Raw genomic sequence first — 24,708 nt, 5'->3', positions numbered from 1 at the left:
TTTTACTTGAGCAACAGATTATGGTTTAACACAGTCTGTATACAGTCACTAAGGCCTTCTCCAGGCATTTGTTAAACTCTTCTAAATAAGCTGTAACTCTTTGAAAACTTTTCCTCCACTATCAGTAATAATGGGATCAGATTCTTTTTAGCTTTTATGTCACAACTTTTTGATCAGCTGTGGTGGTACATTGTTTTTGTACTTAGATTTGCTGTGTCCAACAATAATTGCGATAGTAATGAATTCAAGCTAAAATAATTTGGTGATGGATACTGTGTTGTCCTGAAAAAAAATTCGCTCAGGCATTTATTTTTTTTTCACTCTAATGGAAGAAGGAAAAATAACTTTCCACGTTTGTTTTCTTATTTTAATTTTGGCAGCAATCAAAAAGGTCAGCACTTCTCTCTCACAAGTTAATGTTGTCAGCATTGCGTGGATTTATGAAAATTGGCTGAGGGACTAGGTAGTAGGTGCCCAGCATCCCAGCTGCTGTTGTGATAAATTGTGTAATATGGCCTGGATTAAAAATAATACTCATTTAATTTGTTTAATGATACCAGCATGAAAAAGCCAGCACGCCTGTTCTGAAATCCAGCACACCAACTCCTCGAAGTGATGTGCCAACCCCAGGCACTAGTGCAACTCCAGGACTTCGTCCAGGCCTTGGCAAGCCTCCAACAATGGACCCTCTGGTTAACCAAGCTGGTAATGCATTACCTCACGTGTTTTTATGGTTCCAATATTAATCTTTTTTTATGTATGTAGTTCTCTGTGAATGTTAACTAAATGTATTGCTTTGTTCTTGATATCAAGAGAGTGCTTGATGAGAAGCAGATGTTTGTATTATCAAGAGTTTGAATATCTTTCTATCTCTTATCCTTCTTTGTTTACTTTTGTCTTTATCTTTTTTTTGCAAATAATCCAGAGACTGAATGCAATATAAAAAGACTTCTCAGAAGTTTCTGGTACTTACTCTGAAAGCAATCTCTTCTCCAGCTCTTTGTCTGAGTCTACTAATATTTGCTGCAGTGTAAATCTTGACAAATGCAGGGGAAAGTTTACTTTTGCTATTCAGGCTGGTACAGCACAGTTGCCTCAGACATGAGCTGTGTAAACCATGTCTGTCAGCTTTACTGCTTAATTTGGCAAAGGAGAGATTAATGTAAACAGGAAATATTACAGAAATGGAAATAGGTAATGCTAGAAGAGATTGTTAGAAGTAATCAGCAGTTCAGACTTCAGTATATCTTATTTACACTGAATGAAAAGACGTGGTGGTAGTGATAAATTATGGCAGCATTTCTTGGCGTCGTATGCGTGTGAGAGGGGAAGGTTAGGTATTGTAGGGGAAAAAAGGGCTGTTTTCTTCCCTGTATGCAGGAATATATAAATAAACCAACTTGATTTCATTGTTTTGTAGCTGCAGGTTTGCGGACACCGTTGGCAGTACCAGGACCGTACCCTGCTCCGTTTGGAATGGTACCTCATGCTGGCATGAATGGAGAGTTAACCAGTCCAGGGGCAGCCTATGCCAGTCTGCACAATATGTCACCCCAGATGAGCGCTGCTGCTGCTGCAGCTGCCGTGGTCGCCTATGGAAGATCTCCTATGGTAGGCCATACGTTGCATGCAGTCTCAGTCGTGCGAGTTGTGGTTCACTGAAAAGAGCTACATGCTTCATTTAGCACTGTTGAATTCCCAAGTTAAAACAGCGCCAGAGGCTTGACAGCTTCACTGTGTGTTTCACTTTGCTGCGTGGCTGGAGAAACAAATTTGCACCTTGAAAACAAAGAATCTCGGTGTAGTTATGTGTGTTTCCTTTTTTCTTCACCTTCATCAGTGCTTTCACTGATTAATAAATGCCAAAAAACTATTTTATGCTTTAAATGGAAAGGTAGTTTTGGTAGCTACGAAGCATTTCATTGGTGCTGTGGACATCTGCTTTTCTCTTGCTCGACCAGATTTGTGTTCCATTCGGACATACCAAAATAATCTTGAAGCATGTAGAAATCTTTTTATTTATGTCTCTGTCCTTGTGTTTTGGTTTTTTTTGTGGAAATCAACGTGAGAAGTTGGAGGTCTGTGGTAAGGTGTATTAAGAAGAGTTGCTGTTGTGGATGTAGTAAGTAAATGGAGCATATTAGTTATAGCTGCTGTCGAGCAGAATATCCTAGGGGCCTGATTCTGCAAATGTGAACTTGATGGCATTTTTATGCACAGACTGACTCACCTACTTGTGAATTTGCAAGACTGGACTTAACCTTGTTAAGACCTATTATAGATATAGCTATATTATAGATATGGCTACTTTTTTCAAGCTGGTAAACAGGACTTTTATGTGACAACGTGGAAATTCTAAATAGCATATGTGCTCCTTAAAGCAATAAGAATTTTAACTCAGGTGTAGTGTTCAGAAGAAAAACTAAGACTGCTTAATCCAGAATGTCTGTTGGGATTATTTGATTTACATTTTTATTCAGGATATAAAAGTTTAGTGGAATTGCAGTAGGTAATGCAGTAAGTATGCAGTAAGAGAGCATAGTATATTTAAGCTGTAGACAAATTTGTCTGCACCCTGCCGCGTAGCTCCACGAGAGCTCTCTCAGCTGATGTGCCCACACAGTGCCACGTGAAGCCATGCAGGGATTCTAGCTGGGGCCTGAAGCTGCTTTCCAGCAGCGTGCTGTGCCTGCGTGGGTACATGCTGGCTGTCGCAGAGCTAAAGCGCGCTGGCGTGGCTACATGCCGACACACCGCGGACTGTAATTACAGGGCCAGCTCTGTGCTAACACCGGGGTATTTGTGTTACACTCAGTGGTGTGAATGCATGATATACGTTATTTGTTTTCTATGCACATACAGATACTTCTAGCAGAAGCATGCCTAGGGAAAGCATCTTGTCGTGTCCCCCCCACCCCACCCCTCCCCGCCTCTGAAAGGACATGCACTTATCTAATACTGTGGGTAAAAGCCACATTTTGGTTAAAAGCGTAATATCGTGGGGGTGAAGAAAAGTGGCTTGCCAAATGAGAAGTTGCAAGTGTGAGATTAATTCATTTTTCATTGTCAGGTTGGGTTTGATCCTCCTCCTCACATGAGAGTACCTGGAATCCCTCCAAATCTAGCAGGGATTCCTGGGGGAAAACCGTAAGTAACTTTTAACATTTTGGTAACATATGCAATATCTAAAGAGAATAAAGTTATCTTGTGTCAGTGAACAAGAATTCCAAAGGGGGTAGTGCCTGGTTGTTCCTAAGAGATTGCTATAGACTTCTCCTGTTAAGAGATGCAGCATATAAATTCTCAAATGGTGGGTGTCATATCCCAAAACAGGTGTGTATACACCTATTTCCAAGGAAAAGGCTACTGAAGGTATATTTTAAGGCTTTTTATTTCCTCCTTTCTAGCTAAGGGGACTACAAACTGGTAGACAGTGATAAAATGTGTAAGATAAATACATATTGAAACTAAACTTTGTAGTATACTGAGCATAAATGTGTAGTACAAACTTGCAGACTCGTTTTCTGGTACTTGTTTTATCAGGCCTAAGAGTCTGCAACTGTTGATCACAGTGGGTATCTGAAGCAGTTACTTTAGCAATTGATGCACACCTTGCATAATGGAGCAAGCTCTTTAAAATGTTTGTGTAAATGTGCAGCTGCAGAACACAAGGATAAACAGTTGCATGCAGCAGGTGGTGCGTAGGTGTAGGATAACTTCCGTAACAGGTATTTTTTACTTAAAAGTTCCAACTATCGCTGAAGAGGTGGTTAAATAAAAAACGTCTGTGATGCTGTGGCTTATTGATGTTACAATAAAATACATTCACCAAAAAAGCATGTATCAAATTTTTCGGTAATTTGGCTTTGATAGTTGTTGAGACTGGGTTTATCCCTGTGCAGTTGAATAATGTGATATTTTTTTAAGTATTTCTGGACAACTAGTCTATGCAATACAAACAGAACATAGACTGCAAATTTGACTAATGTGTTTTCCTGGAGAGAGTGGGGCAGAGAGAATTATAACAGAGCTTTCAACACACTGTTAGAACCTGTTCTTTGTCCCTTCACGCTTGGCATTCAGTCCTGTCTTCTCTTTCAACAGAAAGCTGCAGTTAGAGTAGTGTCTATCTAGGTGCTTACATCATTTTGAAACTCACTGAAGCACTTTGCACTTAGGAAGTGCTGGGTACATACCATCTTCTTTAACAATGTATCAAGGTTTAATTTTTCCTTTTGCAGCTTCAGAAAAATTCAGAAGCTTACTTTTAGGATACTGCATAAGACACTGTGGTGAAAGCTATGTACACACGTATTTCTGTTTGCCTTCATTTTGAACTCCTGTTAATAGCTGGTGATATCTTGCAAAGTCATTCACGCACACATCCTTAAAAGTACAGCAGATACAGGCAAAAAAGTGTGTATTTTCTTCTACTCTTTTTCCATAACAGTAGGAAAGCAGCAGACTTAGATTAGGAAAGCCATCCTGAATGTGTTTTCCTTGTTATCCACCATGCTTCTGAGAACAGACTTAGCTATCTGTTGGCAGTGTGCGAAACCTGTTAAATCTTGGATTTACTTAAAGAAAAGTTGGTGGTACGTTGACAATATCACTGAAGTGAGGGCTCAGTGAGTTGGTGTTATGTATCAGATGGTGGTGTATTTAAATTTAGTACAGTAAGGAACAGGCTTTGTTCTCAAAACATTCTTTTATTAAGGGTCAGACTCATTCTTGCTGACTTTAGTAGAATTTGGCATACTTTTATAAAATATTTTTGGAGAGCCCATAATCCAGTGGCTGTAAGTTTTTACTTTTAAACAAGTATATTCATAAGCTTTCAATGACTTATTCCATTAGTAATTCCTGGCAATATTTTCTATTATAAGCTATGAAAACCTATTTTTGTTCAGTCAGAAATTTTCTGTGGCTGAGTTCTCGTTTTTGCACTATTCAAGGCACAAAAGCAGTGCATGTATGCTGCTATACTTTGTATCCTGGTATTTCATAGCTAAATTACAGTCTCTGTGGTTTTCTTTTTTTAAATCTTTTTATTTAGTGTTTTCATCACTTCATTCACACTGCTTCGTAGATTACCTAGTTTGGTACATACTCCCTGCACTCCACTTCATTTGATGTGTTCTGTAATGTTTTTTTGTGGTCATGTTACTTGGACTGAGTCAGTCATTTCCTCTGAAGTAACTTCTTTGCTTATTGCTTTTGTGAGGCAGAGCTAAAATTCCATAAACTGATCTGTGTCTTTGCATTGATAGCTTTAGAATGATCTTTTGTTTTAATCTTGATTTGCTGCAGCTCGGTAGATGCCATCAGTTACCTGCAGCATCTTTGAGTATCATCTACGTTAGGCAAGTCTCCTATATTTTGTTTTCTGTACAAAGTATATGGGTTATATGATCATGCAAACTAGTGGAGTACTCCTGGTTTGTTTTCAAAACCTGCCTTTTCCTAGAGTGCAATTAAGGTGCCACATTGAATTCGTTTTATGATATGGTGCAGTTTTAGTTTGAGTCTTGTTGCAAGCGGTACACAGAATTTTCAAATTGAACTATTGAATCCCCCATCATACGTGTATGCTCACCACTGCACATTTTTGTCAATGGTTATATTGAGACTGGTTTTTTTTACCCTGCCCTGCTTCCAAGAGAAAATTAAGTTCCTTTCTTTCCAAAGGAATGACATGTCTGATAGCACCTAGTTTTCTTTAACCCCTGTGTATTCTGAGATCTGTTAGTGACCAGCTTGTTAGAAAAAATAGCAGCCTATTAAGAACCCACTCCTACTTGTCTGTGTTTATCAAGGGACTGTTGTCTGGAAAGCTTGTCTTTTGCTTGCCTTGTTTTGTGACTTCATTAAATGTAAGTCTTTACTACCATCTTTTTATATTCCTGAATGTGAATCCTTCAGTTTTCCTCTTTGCAGAATCTAACCTTGTTAGCAGTGGTACAGATGTACTTGGGAAATTAGGTAGCAATCTAGAAAGTCAAAGTGACTTCAGCAATTTCTTAATTATATAAATGAGCTAGTTTTTGCATTTGGTAGCAGGTTGTTCTGTTTGGGGTTTTTTTGGTTTGGTTTTTTTTTTTAATAATTTCCTATGAGGCATTTCAGCCTAGGTTTTTCATATTACTTTGATATTTTGGGGTACACATATTAGTTGATCTCATATGGTCTCATATTAGTTGTTTTCTCTCTTCAGCTGTTTGTAGTTCAGTAATTAATTTTATTGACAAGGACTTGGTATCTATATATGCATATGAATGTGCATAAAATAAGTTGTCATATTCTTGGTTTCAAAGTTGATTCCCATCAGTAGATTATTCTTTTCGTAGAAGCTCTTCTGGTTTGGGGTTGGTTTTTTTTCAGGAGGGTGGGGTGGTGTTTTTTATCATCTAATCGACAATTATGTTTGTTTTAAGTTGTGGGTGGAAAATCAGTACTAGTTTTGGACATCAACATGTGGTGTCTGAATCTTGCACCTTGTTGTTTTGATACATTTAACTACGCCCTGGACCGTAAGTTCTTGGTGTGTTGCTGTGATCATGTTTTGTGCTTTGCATAGCCTTTCTGTCAAAGTACTTATTTAACTTTTAGTCTTCTATAGCTGCTAATTTAATGTTCTTGGGGATTTCTCCTAGATGTGAACCATATCTCCTGGTAGCTGGATTGTGCACTGCACACAGGTTTTCAAGCTCAGTGATAAGATTTATGTACACAGTATTGCCTCCCTGGTTTCTAAAATTGTGAAGTAATGGTAGCATTGGGGACAAATACATTTCTCAGTATTTTTTTTCAAGTGTGGTTTTAATTGAAGCACGAGGTCTTATACACAGACACCAGAAAGAGCTTAAAATATGCTTCTCATTTTAGTAGGAAAGGGAAATTTCATGTGGTGAATGTTAACTCTTTCAGCTTCTAGTTATAAGCAAACTTTTCTCTGTGTTTTGAATATACTGTTCTGGAATTGCTCAAGGCAAAGATTAGAAAGATTTCACTTCTTCACACTCGTTCAGTGAGTGTACAATGAGGAATATTTACAATGAGGAATATTTTAAAGGAAGGGTAATTTTACCATATTCTAGAACAACAAGTTGCCTCCGTGTCCCCCCCTCCCCGCCCCATGTACTTTGGATAGAATTATTTGATGACAATGTATGACGTTAAAGATTCTGTTATTTCTATACAAATACCTTTATCCTTATTTCTTGGCATTTTGTCCTATATAAGGAAACACCATACTCAGATATTCACTGTTTGTTGTGATAACTGCAACTGAAAATAAGCTGGAGTACAAAGAAGCGCTGAAAGTAAAATGCAGTCATCAGTAGAAGGAACTGTCTGCTTTTGTGTTTTGCAGTTGGGGTATTTTTGTGCTAGTTAAGGAATTCTGTTTGATTTGGAGGGATGATGTGGAAGCTTTTATTTTTTTCATTTATTTTTAAGGCATGGTACTTTAAGTAAGCAGGAATTGCATGCATTATGTCAATCTGAATACTTAGAGTAGCTGGCAGTTAGGTAGTTTAGTTGATTTGCCGTGTTCTTGAGCAGTGAATTAATGTGGAAGCCTGTTTTGTTAAGTATTTTCTTGAAGAGGAAAAACCTATTCTGAACTCTCCTCAGCATGTCAGATGATACTTACTTACATTAGATACTTATTCAGAAGTCGGAGGGACATAATGACTGGGTTTAAGCTGAGAAACTGGGTTGTATTAGTGTCACCTACTATGTTGTAATGTATAGGAGCTCTGCAGGTTCTCAGTGCTGCTTTGACACAGATGAGGAGTCTTTGGATCAGAATACTATTTCTGTTATTGAGAAAGAATATAATCATAAGTGACAGTATACTGTTTCTCAGAACTCTCTCCTAAATAAAAGGCATGTAAGTTTGTCTTGTAACTGTTCTTTTCATGATACACAATTAAGTACAAGCATGTATCTACATATTAATTGATACATACTCAGCTTGTTTCAGATTAAATTGTTGCATTGTATAAGAACTTTCTCTTTGTTCGCTGTGGTTGTTAGCCCAACACGAGAAAGGGCTATCATAATGTTAACAGTCATTTGACCAAAGATGGATAGTCGTGGAACCTCATCATTTCATAGAGGCAGAATGCTGTGAGTGAGACAGAAATCTGTGACTGTCATGAAGCTGAACAGCTGTTCCTGGCATACACTGCCAGCTCTAAAAGATCATCGTAACAGGACAAAAAGGCACATTACATTTTTTGCAGTGCTATGGAATTCAGATCTCAACAGCAATTTGTTGAGGAGACATATGGATGGGCAAAGAGTGCTGGTCAAGAAAACCCTTGAGATTTAGAGAACTCAAGAATTTACTGAATTTTACTAAATACTTACTCTTTTAAGGCTGGACAATCAAAATGCTTGTCAGTTTTGAGAATTCAGGCCTGTGAATATATCCCGTGCATTAAAAGTTGAATAATTTCTTAATTGTATGTAAGTACACCTACAGCTTTGTAGGTGTAGCGCTGGAAGTACGGCCCTCCCCAGAAGTAGCAGAGTATGCCCTCTGCCATGGTGTCTTGATGCAGAGGTAGCCAAGGACAACAGCAACTGAGCTGCAGGACTGTGTTCTTCTGCAGGCAGAAGCCTTCCTTGTCTAGGGAGTGTCAGTCTTGCAAATGATGCAAGCTTTTTCAAGGTAAAAGGTCTGTGTAATGAAAAGTTATGCCATAATACCTCGTAGACACAAGTTACTAGACCACATAAATATGCTGACAGTGGTGATGTTAGCGTGACATGCCGCACATCTTCAAGCAAACAGGAACATTTACTTTTCTCTGTGCTTGTCTTGGCAGGGGCAGAGGGATTTGGCAATGTGTAGCCATTTCTTTACACAGGGGATTGCTGATAACTTGCACTATAGAAAAAGCTGTCTTGGCTTGTGAGAAACTATCACTGCTCTGTTTGTTAGGCCATCAAACTCAGTCATCCTGAGTCCCAACCAGTCTTGGAAGCAAATGATGATAAAAAAGAGACACTACTCTTACAATCTATGTAACTGCACTTTAAACACGGGCATACTAGTAAAATTCTACATGATTAAAAGTACGCCGGGTAAGTCTCTGGCGTCTCAGAAGAGAAGAGTCATCGTAATTCTACAGTATGCTTGAAGCACTTGAAAAATGTTCCTATTGTCTTCCTCCCACCCATCTCAGCAAGAACTGAGAAGCTGTGTGTATGCACAGAAGCATTTCAAAACGCCAATTATTTAGGTATTTTGAATTGAACAGAACATTTACACTGTAACCTTCCATTAAAAAAAAAAAAAAGAGTCATGTACAAATGGATTATTCATCTTAAACATGCTGGAAAAGATTTCTTAATACTTGCTTAATTGTTTTTCTTCTGTTCATGATAAAAGCAAGGGCAGGCTGAGACTTCAAAGTTGTGCAGTTCTGTGTACTCGAATTGCTAACAAATATTCTGCAACTGGCTTTGATCTGAAGCCCAGGATGGGGCCCAGCTTTTCAGTCTCTTAAGTTCTCAGCCTCTTAAGCGCTAGGACTCTTTAGTTGGATTCCGCACCTGAACCTATTCAGTTTTTCAGCCTCCAGCACTCTTATTGCCACTCCTCCTTCCTCTCCCATCCTGTGTCTCATCTGTTCAGTGAATAACTACTTTGGGAAAGTCCTGTCTCTACTTTTCTTCACAGAAATGATACAGATTTCTTCATACAAAAATTCTTCATCCAAAAAAAGAGAAGGGGTCCCATGGGAAGAACTACGTTTGATATACTGTGCATCTTGTATGCATTCAAAGAAGTGAACTTTGCACTTCTTTCTTATCCTGCATTTCCCATTCCTGACTTTTCCATGATAAAAAGTATTTGTTATCTTTTGCACTCTCTCATCCTCCATTTCTGTATATTCTCGGAGCAGGCTTTCAACTCTCATGTCCAACCATGAAACATGAATGAGGTACAGGAATTGCATGCATGTACACTATCAATTTCTTCTTTGTTTAATAGCAGTTACTGTTAACCAGTTTTCACCTTTCCCTTCTGAGAAAACTGGTATTGCATGGGGTGACTGTTTCCACTGTTACCCTCTGTATGAAAGAACTATAGAGTTCTTTCACCTTTCCACTTCTCACTCTGTTTTGAAGGATTATCTTCTGCTCTGCTCCTGGGCATATTCAGTTGCTTTGTGATGTCTGTTATGGATCCAGGCATCTTGCTTGTTTCTTCTTTTCAAACTGTGCAATACTTGGAAACATGCAATAAAATACTTTGAAAATACTAGCTCAGAGCTCAGAACAGAAGATTAAATTGAATTATCTATTGTTGGGTCCGTGGAAGAGGGATGCAATACTAGAGCTACAGTGACTGAAGATTTCTAAGGAAGAAGGTACATTTGGAAAAGAAAGGGCAATTATGAGCACAATAATATATTTGAAAAAAATAAAGTTATCACTAGGGAGAGAATAGCTTATTAGTTAAAAAAAAAAAAAAAAGGATACTCATATCACTTTTTAAACACATTGGCCTCTTGAAGAATGCTGTTAATGTAACAGCAGCATCAAAACCCGGAGCTATGGATGTGCTTGAAACAGAAGAAGCAAAAAGGGAGCTCACCAGTGTAATAAAGAGCAGCCTTTTGCAGCAGTATTTTAATTATTATTTAAAACACACAAACAAATAAAACCCCCTGCACCTGAAGTCTTTATTAGCTGCTATTTGTGCCCTGGTCCTTGAGTAGAGCTGACTTTAAACATTACAGTGAACACGAAATGATTTTGTGTTCTTTCCCCAAGGAGGAGTGTTTTTATTCAGTGCTGGGACTCACTTCTTCAGCCCTCAGTTTCCATATACTTGAAATCGTGCACTGAATAAAAATACAAGGTGTTACAGAAGCGCCAAACTACTTGGGAAACTGAGCCTTTCAGCTTTCCAAAATACTTATCCAAGAAAACATAATTACGAGAAGATGGTATCAGCTTTCTGATGAAAGGTCTGTGCAACCACTCTGCATGTTTCTATTTTCTGTTTAAAGCACTAGTTACCAGTTGGAAAGAGAGGTGTGTGAGCACAGCTGGTGCTGATGTTAAAGATGAAGTGCAGAAATGGAGCAAAAGTTGAACTTTGGCTAGTGCTACTGCAAGGCAACAGGTGCAATCCTCATGGAAGAAGTCCGGAAGAGTAGTGCCTGGTGAGGGATTGCTGCTGCTGCTGCCGCAGGATTGGTGGTGCTGAGACTGGGAACTGCAGGCTAGAAACCAGGGGCTGAAAGACCTTTTGAATATCCAGATGGCTGAGGGGTAGAAGCCATGACCTTGGACTGTAGAGTTAAGGGTACAATTTAAGTGCTTCCCCACTGCACAAATACTTTAGATGAGGCAAGCTGAAAATACCTATTGTGAATCCTCATCTCCCTCTGAGGTTTCATATGCCTGTATTATTTGGTATTGTAGCTCTGATTTTCATAAGAAAAAGATTGGCAAAAAGTCAGGTTTAAAAATACTGTGTTTTTCTTGCATTATAGCCCTGTATTTGGCTGATTATGTTTTTTTTTTCGTCTCTCCTCTTTCCCTTCCCCAAAAGAGCCTACTCCTTTCACGTTACTGCAGATGGCCAGATGCAGCCGGTTCCTTTCCCTCCTGATGCCCTCATCGGTCCAGGAATCCCCCGCCATGCCCGTCAGATCAACACTCTGAACCACGGGGAAGTTGTGTGTGCAGTTACCATCAGCAACCCCACGAGACACGTGTACACGGGTGGGAAGGGGTGCGTCAAAGTCTGGGACATCAGCCAGCCTGGCAACAAGAGCCCTGTCTCTCAGCTGGACTGCCTGGTGAGTGAACAGGAACTTGTTCACAAGGGTAGCTTCTCCTTGGAGACTCAATAAGGAAATAGCTGTCCTAGTCTGGATTTTGTTCATATTACAAGGAAATAGCAGGCAGTTCTGTTTCCTGCTTTACGTATTTAGCCGTCTTTTTTTAAACATGTAACAGGTGGAGTTACAGAGAAGAGTGCTGGTTTATTTAGGGATAAATATCATCACTAAGAGTCAAATAACAGACCAGATAAGATTTCTGAGTAGAGCGTGACCTGTTTTGTTTTTGTTTTTTTCTTCTAGTCATGCTGATGATTTTTGTGCATGAGTTTAAAAGGAATGTAGCCTGGCTTATGCAGGGCAACACAGAACCTTCCTAGGTGTTTTACTCACACCAGGAGCGACAACCTCTTTTTTTGTAAGAGGATAGTAACCACATAATGAAATAATATAACAAAGTACCAAGGTCACTTTAAGTCTTGCTATGATTTTGTTGGTGATCCACAAGTTACACACTTTGGTTGATTGTTTACACATCTGCAGGCTGCAAAAGGGAGTCAGTGTGGTAGTATGAGTAGCTGAAAGCTAACTCAAAAAAGTTAACGGCTCAATAAAACACGCTTCTCATATCGGAAGCAGCACAGGCATTGGTGAAATGTTAACTGAGAAGACTTATTGTCGTAAAGCACAGTAATATATATTCTGAATGAAAATAATCCTAGCTTCAGTGTTGATCCAGTTAAACGTGGTGGGTTTTTTGTTTTTTTTAGCCTTTACCCTATATTTACTGCTACCCTTGTGTTAGTTGTCTAGTAGTAAAAGTATGGTTGAATATGTATTCTGTTCTGTGACAGGTATGTCTTTGGATGCACAGTCCTAGCTGCCTTCATTTTAGCTATGGAGCAGTAATGGCTGACTAACTAAGCCAACATTTCCACTGCAGTACTTACTGCTCTTTTGCTGTGAATAAAAAAAAATAGTAGTAGTAGTAGGAATGCTGTTATGTTTTATCTTGTAGATCCTAACCCTCCATTTCCTAAAGAACTGTTACCGTGTTAACTTGGCAGCTGTTACGCAGAAATGGACATCCAATACACTTAAGGAGTCAAGCTTGTAATAAGTGAAAGTCAAAATGTTTTCTACTTCTAAATCCCCTGTAGTACCTCTCTATCAGCAATAGTAGCACAAATGTGAAACTGATAGTAAAAGTACAAGAAGAATCACGTTGAACAACAAAGGATCAGCATAAATCCAGGACCAGTATGGGAATACCTAATATTTTAACTTTAAAATTGTGAATGCAAGATAGTATTTGAAAGAAAACCCCAAAACCTGAAAGGCACGAGACTTGAACTGCATTTTCATATGGAGCTGCCTGAATGCCAAATGAAAGGTCATTTGCTTTAATATTTCTATTGTTTGTGACCTCAGCTGATGGAATGCATTTGCAGAAATGCAAGCTTACTTTTGGCTCTGTTTTTGTGTAATGAGACAGAAGACTTGCCATTCATCAGGCGTAAAACAGAGTAGACTGTGGCAACAGGAGTCTGCAGTTTAATTTCTGCAGCTGCAGTCTCTGGTTAGTGATTGGAAGTAGGCGTTTGAAACCTTTTAGGATCTGCTGGTTCCTCTTCGGTACTTTGGTAACAGAAAAAATAGCCTACTGTTTAAAACTTGGATGCAGTCAGAATCATATTAGTGGTCATTATTGGCAGGCATGTATTAACATAACTGAGGTGATTTGTGTTGTACAGAACAGAGATAACTACATCCGCTCTTGTAAATTGCTGCCTGATGGATGCACCCTAATAGTTGGCGGGGAAGCCAGCACATTATCCATATGGGACCTGGCAGCTCCAACTCCTCGTATAAAAGCAGAGCTGACATCCTCAGCCCCTGCCTGCTACGCTCTGGCTATCAGCCCTGATTCCAAGGTGTGCTTTTCCTGCTGCAGTGACGGTAACATCGCAGTGTGGGATCTGCACAATCAGACATTGGTCAGGTGAGTCATTACTTGTTTACAGAGAACTTTAATGGAAGTTACTCTTTGGACAGTTACATAAATATTTATCTCCCTGAATAGTGGTTGGTGACGGTAAAGTAAATAGTATTTCTTACCTAAAGAATGCAGTTTGCACCCGAGTTGGGCATAAACTAGTTTTGGTACCTTCAGCCTAGTCTTGGAAGATGCTCTTTCAGGGCCTAAAGGCTTGGTCCATAACCTACTGAAGTCAAAGTTCCTGTTGATTTTGGTTAGTTGCGATTTGTCTGCAGGTTTCTGCAAGCAGCATTTCTGCTGGTTTGTGGTTGATGTAGACTGAACATGCCTTTTAGGGAACTCTTTTGAGATTTGTTCTTTTCCTTTGTCTTAAGTCCTGTTAAGTAATAAAGAGAATTTTCAGTTCTTATTTAGTGATGATAAGTAATAAAATTAATCTTACAAAAACGGTTGGAAGTGTGGATCCCCTCAGTTCTTTAGGGAAGCATAAAAGACTGATGTTTGGTTATTTACCAGAGAAAGGTATTTGAGTTTTCTGGGGGAATTTGATCTCTAAAACTTTTGGAATGGTTTGCAAAGAGTATAATAAATGGATTACCATGTAAATTACTTTTCAAATCTTTGGTTAATGAATATATAAGTAGAAGATTAAAGTGCCTGGCAGGTCAATATTCAGCATCAGTGCTGTGACAGAAAGAAAAATAGGGCTGTGTGTGAAATGGCTCTTAGCAACTAGCTGTGTGGTTTATGACAAGATAAATTTTGGTTTGTGCTTACCAAAGTAACGGCTTACAATAGTATGAGAAGAGAGAGCCTAAATTGGGAAAGGCAGTGGTATTTTAAAAGTTCCAAACACAAACACCGAATAATCTGCTTAGTCTGCTGCGTTTCAATTAAATTTCCTGTGTATCAGTAATTAGCCTAAACTTACGTGCAGAGGGTCATATTAATGTGCATGCAAATTTTACTTTTTGTTGAACTTTTAGGTCAACAAAGAAGATTTTAGTTCTATAAAATCTTTGGTTTGCTTTATGCCTGCTCAGTCTCTGTAAAGGTGCCCTCTCTCCATCTATGACTGTCTTGCCTTTTGAATGTTTGCTGTAGGTGTTCCCACTACTTGCTGGCTGATCTTGCTAATTGATAACATGTGGAATTTTGGGACGAGAGCTACAAAACAAAATGTGCCGTGTGACCTTTCTGTGGCAGCTTTAGTGATTCATACCCTTCATTCCCAAGCTAGTTGTCTTCCCCCCCGCCCCTCCATCCTCCACCTTTCACATTGAGGCACAGGACTTTCCTAAAGCTAATTGCTGATGAAAAATGCAGGAGCCTCAGAAGGCTTTTGCCAAAGGATTAAGGAAGACTTGCAGTGACCTTCTGGTTGCTGAAAGCTGAGAATTACTAATGAGAAGATTTTAAAACAAACTGCACCATGTAGATATTTGTGATCTCCTGCCACAGACAACACAACTTTGCTGACTCAGCAATGCTCGTGTCTAACTATCCGGATCTCTATCTGAATCCCTTCCTATTAATATCTCTGCTTATTATTTATCATCTTGACTTGCCGCCAAACAAAAATACAGAAGCTGTTTTCTGAAAATGGGGGATTTTTCTTCCCTTAGCACTTGTTTTAAACTGAGTTGTCCTTAGTGCTTTTAACTACAGTTACTGTACTTCACTGTCCTCACAAGCTTTTTTTTTTTTTGCTTTTCAAAACCTGATAGGAAGTATTTGAGTTTGTTCAGCTAGCCATGATACAATTCATTCCTCTAGCACCTGGAAATTGTTTTTGTAATACTGTTGTATTTCATGCTCATTAAGAGGGAGGGGCTGATTTTTGCCCATCAGCAGACACAGAAGAGATGACATGCACATACAGAGTCCAAAACTAACACCACAACAGTGTTTACCTTGAGCTCTGGCAGGAAATCATTATTCAATCTGGTTTGTTTTATCAGGCAATTCCAGGGCCACACAGACGGAGCCAGCTGTATTGACATTTCTAATGATGGTACCAAACTCTGGACAGGAGGTTTGGATAACACTGTCAGATCCTGGGACTTGAGAGAGGGGAGACAGCTACAACAGCACGACTTCACATCACAGGTAACTGGATTTTCCTACAGCTTGGAGGGGGTGTGTGTGTGTGGTGGGGTGGAATCATTTAGGATGAAAGCTGCGATTGAGCCCAGTGCAACTGGCATATTGTTCCTTTCTTCCTTTTGGCTGCTCACAACACGGTATTTTGGAGCTTTCACATATTTAGCTTCCAGAACAAAATGATAGCCTGACACTACTCTCTTTTCCTATTTTTCTAAGTGAGTAAGTAGGAACAGCGGTTATTTAGTCACTTGAATTTTGAACAGCAGTCTTTCTGTTGACTTTTATTTGGCCCTTCTCCCTCTCACAATTTATTTAGCCACTGTAGGAAAAAATAAAAAAGTGTACCTGTAGGATAAAATAAAAAGTGTAAATGTGGTTTAATTTTCAGATATTTTCCCTTGGTTATTGTCCTACTGGTGAATGGCTAGCTGTGGGAATGGAGAGCAGCAATGTAGAAGTGCTACATGTAAATAAACCAGACAAATATCAACTGCACCTTCATGAGAGTTGCGTATTGTCACTCAAGTTTGCATACTGTGGTAAGTTGCCCTGAAGACAGAATTGAAGGTTCTAATCCGTGCTTTGCTGATTAGTTATTACATAGTCATTTAATAATCAAAACTTATTTAGTATCTCAGTTTCTTAAGTTATGAATAAATATCTCTGCTTTATGAATTCAAACATACTTATCTACAAACAACCATCCGTTTGTCTAAAGGCTGCTGCGAGGGCTGATTTGTGTGTAACAAGCTATCTCTACTTACAGAGTCTAGGGATTTCCTAGTATGCAAAAGCATAAGCGTTCACAGGGATTGTAAGCAAAAGTAGTATGTTGAAAGTGAAAAGTGGTGAAAGCTTTTATAATGGCAATCAGTTAACAGATTTCATAGAAGTGAGTTGAAAACCCATAATCTGTCAGATGTCTGTTTCATATGTTATCATAGTCATTCTGTTTTATGTTTTAGGTAAATGGTTCGTGAGTACTGGGAAAGATAACCTTCTTAATGCATGGAGAACTCCTTATGGAGCCAGTATCTTCCAGGTGAGGATGATAATGTTTTTAAAGAAAAAAACTAGAACACCCAGAGTCCCAAGAGTGGACTCAGATATCTTCACCTGTGTGATGAGGTAACAGACTATTTTTTTAACGATGTAATATATTTCTATTTTTCTTCTAGTCCAAAGAATCTTCGTCAGTGCTTAGCTGTGACATCTCTGTGGATGATAAGTACATAGTCACTGGCTCTGGAGACAAAAAGGCTACAGTCTATGAAGTTATCTACTGAAAAATATGATGGGGATATAACTTTTAGAAGTTGAACTGGGCCAAAATTGTTCTTAATTGTAGAAGTAGAAAGGTTTTGCCTTTTAAAAAGGAACAAAAGTATTGAGGTTCCAGACCTTGCCATGAAACTACTCCGATTTTTCAAAATAGAAGGCAACATCCAGCAACTAAATATTGGCTACGTGGACCAAATGGAACACAGAGGCAAGATGGACAAATGTAGCCTAGGTTTTTGACATAGTTTTTAAAAGCCGAGTCTACTGAAGAATGTTGGAGCCTTTTATTTTTTTCTTTCTTTGTGACCTCATGCAAATTGTTCTTATTGCCTGAATACGGGGGATAAATACCTTTCTGTTCCTTGCAGTTCAAGTTGCATTCTGTCCTGTGTAGAGCAGTGGTGTCTCAGATGAACTTGTTTGCTGGTTTTGCATCTTGTGATATGTTTTTGTATTTTTGTTGAAGGTCAAACATTTGTAAAAATTGTAAATATATTTAGTTTATTACAGTAAAGGCTTTAGTACCAACAACCAGTCTTCCCCCCCCCCCTTCCCCCACCCTGCCTGCCCTGCTTATTTAAAATTAAAAACCTTTTGGGGATATAAGTACCTTTTTAGAAGCAAAAGCAAACACTATGTATAGTTTGAAAATGGTGTCTTATTCTTTATAACTCTTCCTAGATTCCTTTATCATACTTCAAAGTAGTTGTTTTGACGTATTAGGGTATCAAGTCCAGTAGATACTGTCTTGTGCTACAGAAAACTTAAAAGGCAATTTTGTACTAATTATAGTGTAAATATAAAAATTGAACATTTCATAAAGTTGTGCAGTTTATTTTAAGTTTATTCTGATGTCCCATGTATATGTTCTTTGGCAGATACAATAATATGTGCCTGATCATAAGTCATTGGGTCATTTCTCTAGAAGAAGAGGTGACTTCCCTCTCCTTTCTCCCCCAGCTGAACAGAATTCATGTATGACCACATTTCAACTAAGTACATCAGAGCCTTTATTCATTAACTGAGGATACCTATGATTAAACAGAGCTAGATAAGTTGCATCCTTTGTATTTAACAGAGAAGTGGTAGTTAATGACCATTTCCTTTTTAATGTCTTGTCTATACGTAGATACTCAGGTAAATTTAATTAAATCACCAAAAGTGTGTGTTTTACAGGGGATCACTTAAACAATGTTAAATACTTGCAGGGCTGCAAGTGAAGTGAATTAACCTAAACTAAGTTTCTTAACTTCTTGTGAGAATATTGACAAAGGAGTATTTTGATTTTTAACTAATGCACTGTACAAATTAATTAGAATTAATTTTCCTGAGTGTCCCGTCTTACGGAGGCCTATAGGCTCTATGTATTCATACTGAGCAATCTTCAAGTCTTTTCCACTGTCACATCAGTGTGTGACATATGTGAAGAGCCATGCTAAGCAGCCAGTTACCAAAGCTATGCATCTTCAAATCAAGTTTTCTTCGTGTACTCAAGAGAAATGGATGAGGAGAGAATGTGTACATTTTATTCTACCTATGTTTTTTCAGATTAACGAGTTCTACCACTGTGTGCTAGGCAAACCTAGCTGTTGCACCAGTGAGGGCCATTCGTTTCCTACATTCTGTAATTTAATTAGAATTTCTGTTGCTAATGGAGACTACAGATGAACAGAAGAATATCTTTGAACAAATAATTCAGATTACACAAACTGGCAGACAGGTTAAGACTCATCTGTGAAGAGCCGCTTTCTGATTTTGCTAGCATTTGACCATGACCTATATCCCTGCTCTTTCAAAGGCACATAACTAGGAAGGAACAAGTTTGACTGACAGATGCATTGACTGGATAGGGAATTTCTCATCTGGGGGAAAGTTTTCTCTCAATTTCCAGTCTGAAGAGACATCAGTTTTCTTTTCAATTTACACGACCATTCTACTGAAACCATTTTATAGCATCTCTAATTGTAATGGCCTTAATACTTAATAATTAACTTTGCATTAGGAATGTAAAATGTTAACCATTCAGGATAATCTGGTTTCCTAGACATTTAAAATCAGTGTTCTATCCATATGCATCTATACCTTTGTCTGTTGCTGTGTTGTGAATATTTATCTGTATGAAAATGGCAGACCAGTATAGGTGGTCGTCATATTCCTTTCACAGAGTGAGGCAAAAAGCAGAATCTTCAGGCTTTTCAAAGAAGCAATTATATTTTTTACATTGAAATACTGTGAAGTGCTACGCCATTTTAAAAAGGGAAAGTTTTTTTTAAAAAAGATTATTTACTAGGTTACTTGAATTTTACTAACCCTGCTGACATATTGAAGTTTTTCCAAACGTCTGACTCTGCCAATGGATCATTTGTTTAGCAGCACTGGCAAATTTGCTGTAATCAGGAACATTTGGATTTCTTCCAAACTACTGTCACCTTGGCTTTTACTTTATAGGTGTTCTTTTGCCTTTCTTAAAAGTTGATATCAGAGGAACCAATAATGCAAGTATTCTAACACATTCATGTAACTTTAAAAAAAAATACACACGCGTATAATGGATCTGCTTTAAGTTGTAACATCGCGGTTGTTGGTAAGACCACATTCTTGGCAATCAGGAGATTCAAAATCATAGTGTTGGGAAAATCATGAAATACCTTCTCTTTTCTTCTTAGCTTCTAGAATGCCCAGTGAGTCAGAGCAGTTATGGAACTGGACGTTATTTATGCATATGAATGAATTTAATAATATTTGTACCATATGTTTCTCGGTTGTAATTAAGAAATTACTTCCTTTTTTCCCCAGTCAGATCTACTTTAAGCATTGGGTCTGAATACTTGGGGACGCATCATACAATAGTTCTCTCAATTTTTTGTTCCAGCTTTCACTTAGAGTTTATGAAACTTTTTTTTTTTTTCATTTGTCAAACAGCAAAGCTCATTCCACCAACAGATCTAATTTTTAATGAAAAGATACATTTGGTGAAATCTGGGCATGTCTGTCTACACTATTACCTACAAGAGTTAAAACTTGCAGAACGTAAAACTTGTGTAAATTCTTATAGCCCTTTGTAAAGCAGTGGGTGGAAAAAATTGTGTATTGAATGAAGAAACACAGTAGGCCAAACCAGCAGAAACAGAAAAGGCATTGGGAAAAGCACATGGAAAAAAGAGGTACAGCAGTACTATGGTGTAGGTAATTAATATTTTTTTTTTTTGTCAATTTAATTACATTCCTAAAAGATTGCTTTGATTAGCCCCTTTCTGGGACAGTCTTTGTTTGCTGGGTGGCCCTCAGTATTTAGAGATGTCTGAATGCCACTCTGGCAAACACTAGTGCCAGATAGATGCAGGGAGTCCTTACCAATGACATATCGGATGTCAGTGCAAACAATAACTGACGAAGGAGGAGATTTGTGGTAATATCAATTCAACTGAACAAAATCCTTTGCCAGCTCTAATATGTATATTTTGTACATGTGCACTAGCCATAACCTTTTATAAATCAATTGTGCAGCAAATCACGATATTATTCCACACAATGCATTTGTCAGTATGTCAGGGTACCTCCTTTTGACTACAACTCCAAGCAAAGATAGTTCTGTATCAACCCACAAAGCACTGGTCCTTGAGAGAGAATTTTCATCTGCATTAATTCTTTTAAACTCGTTTGGCATTTCAGAAGCTTTTGTTCCTTTAAAGGGAAGAGGGAGCCCCAAATGAATATGAAGTTCGTAGACTGTTAAAATAATAGTGTCATTTTGTAATACAAATATCAAAGTAGAATGTGTCATCTAGTCACGTGCATGCTTTTGTGTATAAACAATTGACCATAATTTTTCTGTCACACCTTTCCATTGGTGATGCAGGTAGAATTTTCAGAAGCATCTAAGTTACTTAAAGCCAGATTGACAAACCGATTTTTTTTGGTGTATTTTTGTTGGGGGGGAGGGACAGGGCGGGGGGAATGTCCCAGTTAGGAGCCTGTGGGATCATGTAATCTAGTTAGAGTAGTCCTTCATATTTTCTATTCTATTTGTGCAATTTTGAGTTGATGGGGAAGTTCCACCATTCTAGTGATTAAGAAAGGTGGATTTTTAATGTTTTCAGGCTAAGGAAGAGTACTGAATTCAGATTTCGCACTACTGATAAAGCATTTAACCCTTAAGCCACTCCACTGGAGAAGCTGGACTGGCTCCAACTGTACTGTCTCTTTGAAGGATTTTGTTTTTTTTCCTACCACAACTGCACAGAAAGAATGTGAGAATGTAGGTCCATACAAGATGAGTCATGGTGTCCTACCAGAGAGGTCTTTTATCACAGAGTGGGAAGGATGAAGCAGCTCAGCGTAGGACCTGATGAACACCAGAATGAAAGAAAGAGTTCGTGAGAGTACATGGAGGGATGACAGAGAATGGGAATCTACACATATACATGTTTTAGTGGTAGTCTAACCTGTATTCTACAAAATTCACCTAGAATGAGATTCCAGTATGCAATTTCACTGACTACTGTTTCTCCATAAAATCGTTCAGGTGTTTCTTCATAGTAATTCAAAGACACCTGAGCTATGTATTGGAACTGGAAGCAGGCATTTCTTTGACATCCGTAAGTAGTCATCTAATCCTAAGAGGAAAGAGAGTGAAATCACAGCCAGTTCTCAACATTTCACATTACCTAATATTTCTGTAGCTCAAGATCAGCTTTCCAGCAATTGATAATCCCATTTTCAGCAACATGCTCCCCGATGTCCCATTGCAGCTTAAGTGCTTAGTGCAGCGTGGTAGATTTTGCTAGGGAAACCAGACATGTAGGAACTGGGTGCTTTAAAAATCCGCCCTGTGGGTTTAGCTTACTGACATTTCTGAGAAGTTTACTCAGAATTTCTGTTCAACTATGTAGGAGAGCTCAAACACTCACTTAAACATTTTCTAAACCAGCAACAACTGCTTTGAACACACTTAAGCACATGGGTGTGGGTTTGGTTTTGTGTTGATTTATTTCATTTTTTTTCTTACATAACTTTAAAAAACCCTATAAATTGAATACAATAAGAAAACATGAAGGGAAACAAGAATGAATGAAGAACTGTTTTTAGAGGCCAGAATATTGTTAAAGATACTATAATCTCAAAACAAAAGAACCCATTGCTTCTATGATACATTAATTCTTGAGAGAGCTAGATTTGTGTTTCCTTGGAGCCAAAGTGCTATACTTAGAAAACTCAATACCAAAAAGTTGGTGGTGTGGGGACCAATGTTAGTTATAATTTTAAAAACTGAGCAGAGTTTTGGTTTGGGTTTGTTTTTTTCCCCCGTATTCCTTATTTTCAGGAACCACAGTTCACTCCTAGACACTGGATAAGCTGTGCCCTTTCTGACTCATGCATTACTAAGATTTGTGTTGCTAACAAGTCTGTTGGTCATATGTAAACTACAGGAGAATCTGCATAGCTAATGTCAGCCAGTGTATGTTGTAATAATTTCCCTTCCTAAAGCAAGTACCCAGAGATAAGATAGCATCATCTTATTGTTTGTGGAATTGCTGGTCCGTGTAGTTGGCTCACCACAGAAGAATTCTGTGGTGGCTTCTGAGGTAAGACTTACATTTTGAGATCTTTCCTCTCCTAAAATTTCACATGCAATTTTGCCCACAGTAAGGTTATGTTGATTCATAGAAGCGATGCTGCAAGGAGCACTAGACAGTTGCCACTGTGTAGAGCTTGGCAAGGATTGCCTTTGCTATGCTCATGGTACAAAGGCATAGTATCTCTTGAACCTCGTTTCTCTCTCTGTTTTCTGACAAGAATGATTTAGAGGCGAAGATAATGCAGTTTGCAGATTTAAGTAGTCAAACATACTGTTATTATTAACCCTTCTGTATGCTCTGTCGTTAACATAGAAAGTAGAGATGATAGCTTGTAACTGTAAATAATGCTGGGTTTTCTTCAAGGACTGATTTTAATAGCAGTTTAAAAAAGTAAACAAGCAGAATGAAAGGGTGATAAATGGAAGTTATAGAATGGTTTGGGTTGGAAGGCACCTTAAGATCATCTAGTTCCAAGCCCCCTGCCGTGGGCAGGGACACTTCCCACTAGACCAGGCTGCTCAAAGCCCCATCCAGCCTGGCCTTGAACACTTCCAGGGATGGGGCCTCCACAACTTCCCTGGGCAACCTGTTCCGGTGCCTCACGACCCTCACAGTAAAGAATTCTGTCCTAATATCTAATCTAAATCTCCCCTCTTTCAGTTTAAAACCGTTACCCCTCATCCTATTGCTACATTCCCTGATAAAAGAGTCCCTCTCCACTTTCCTTGTAGGCCCCCTTCAGGTACTGGAAGGCCACTATAATGTCTCCCCGGAGTCTTCTCTTCTCCAGGCTGAACAACCCCAACTCTCTCAGCCTGTCCTCGTAGGAGAGGTGCTCTAGCCCTTCTGTCATCTTCGCGGCCCTCTTCTGGACCTGCTTCAACAGGTCCATGTCCTTCTTCTGTTGGGGGCTCCAGAGCTGGACACAGTACTCCAAGTGGGGTCTCACAAGAGCAGAGTAGAGGGGGAGAATCACCTCCCTTGACCTGCTGGCCGCGGTTCTTTTCATGCAGCCCAGGATGTGGTTGGCCTTCAGGGCTACGGGCACACATTGCTGGCTCATGTTGAGCTTCTCATCCACCAACACCTCCAAGTCCTTCTCAGGGCTGCTCTCAATTCATTCTCTGCCCAGCCTATATTTGTGCTTGGGATTGTCCTGACCCACATGCAGGACCTTGCACTTAGCACTTGTTAACCCATAGTTAACCCATAGTGTTGGGAAACTTAGAAATCACTTGGTTTTTTCCTGGTAGTGAGCCTAATTTGTTTAAAATAAAATCCATCTGTTCATTTCACAGCGTTTGTCCCACTTCCTTACAGCAATCCACAGTGGATTACTCCATTACTTTAAAAATTGGCTGCAATTATGATAAGATAATAACTTTTATTTTGTGGTTTGCTGTAGCAAGATGTTTTGGAGTGCAATGAAGCTTCCTTGCCTTTATTCTTAAAAAATAATCCTGATATTGTTATTTTTTTGCAATTGGACCTGAGTATTTTCTTAATTAGGTTTCAAGTAAATGTATAATCTGATGGCTCTGCAAATTCAAAATATTTTTTTGATTGTTGATGAATCAGCCAAACACTGCTGTTAAGTATATAAATGACCTTAATGTCAGTTTGGTATTTGCTTAGCATGCCATGCATGCAACAAAACTTTGGAGTTCAGTGATTCAACTTTTGTGGCCATATTAAATTTACTTCCTGGAGTAAGTTTCCTTTTTATACAGGGACCAGTCTACTACTGTGTTCCCCTCTGTTTTCTCCTGAATATATATTAGTCCTCTAGAGATGTTTTAATGCATTATACATACATAATGCTTCTACTTTCCTCTGTCTTTCTGATTGTTCATGATGTGAGATGTGTATTTCTGACAGCATTTGAGTGAATATTCGCTAAACTATGATATAATTGAGTTTTTGAATGTGT

The 24,708-nt window shown here is 38.7% G+C and overlaps 1 protein-coding gene across 3 annotated transcripts in view; it reads left to right on the top strand.

Annotated features, from left to right (window-relative positions):
- Positions 1 to 18,021, top strand: part of LOC141735864 (transducin-like enhancer protein 1) — a 76,139-nt gene extending 58,118 nt beyond the window's left edge. For all 3 annotated transcript variants that reach the window (XM_074569248.1, XM_074569251.1, XM_074569249.1), the window contains exons 12-20: positions 561 to 705; positions 1,421 to 1,611; positions 3,071 to 3,147; positions 11,582 to 11,831; positions 13,568 to 13,815; positions 15,774 to 15,921; positions 16,307 to 16,457; positions 16,884 to 16,960; positions 17,097 to 18,021. In XM_074569248.1, the coding sequence (XP_074425349.1) occupies positions 561 to 705; positions 1,421 to 1,611; positions 3,071 to 3,147; positions 11,582 to 11,831; positions 13,568 to 13,815; positions 15,774 to 15,921; positions 16,307 to 16,457; positions 16,884 to 16,960; positions 17,097 to 17,204 (1,395 nt within the window). In that variant the 3' untranslated portion in view covers positions 17,205 to 18,021. The remainder of the gene's footprint in view (positions 1 to 560; positions 706 to 1,420; positions 1,612 to 3,070; positions 3,148 to 11,581; positions 11,832 to 13,567; positions 13,816 to 15,773; positions 15,922 to 16,306; positions 16,458 to 16,883; positions 16,961 to 17,096) is intronic.
- The last annotated feature ends 6,687 nt before the right edge of the window (positions 18,022 to 24,708 follow it).

This window comes from Larus michahellis, chromosome Z (genome assembly GCF_964199755.1).
Source record: "Larus michahellis chromosome Z, bLarMic1.1, whole genome shotgun sequence".
NCBI lineage: Eukaryota > Metazoa > Chordata > Aves > Charadriiformes > Laridae > Larus > Larus michahellis.
Note: the sequence above shows the minus strand (reverse complement) of the source record. Positions and strands in the feature narration are given on the sequence as shown.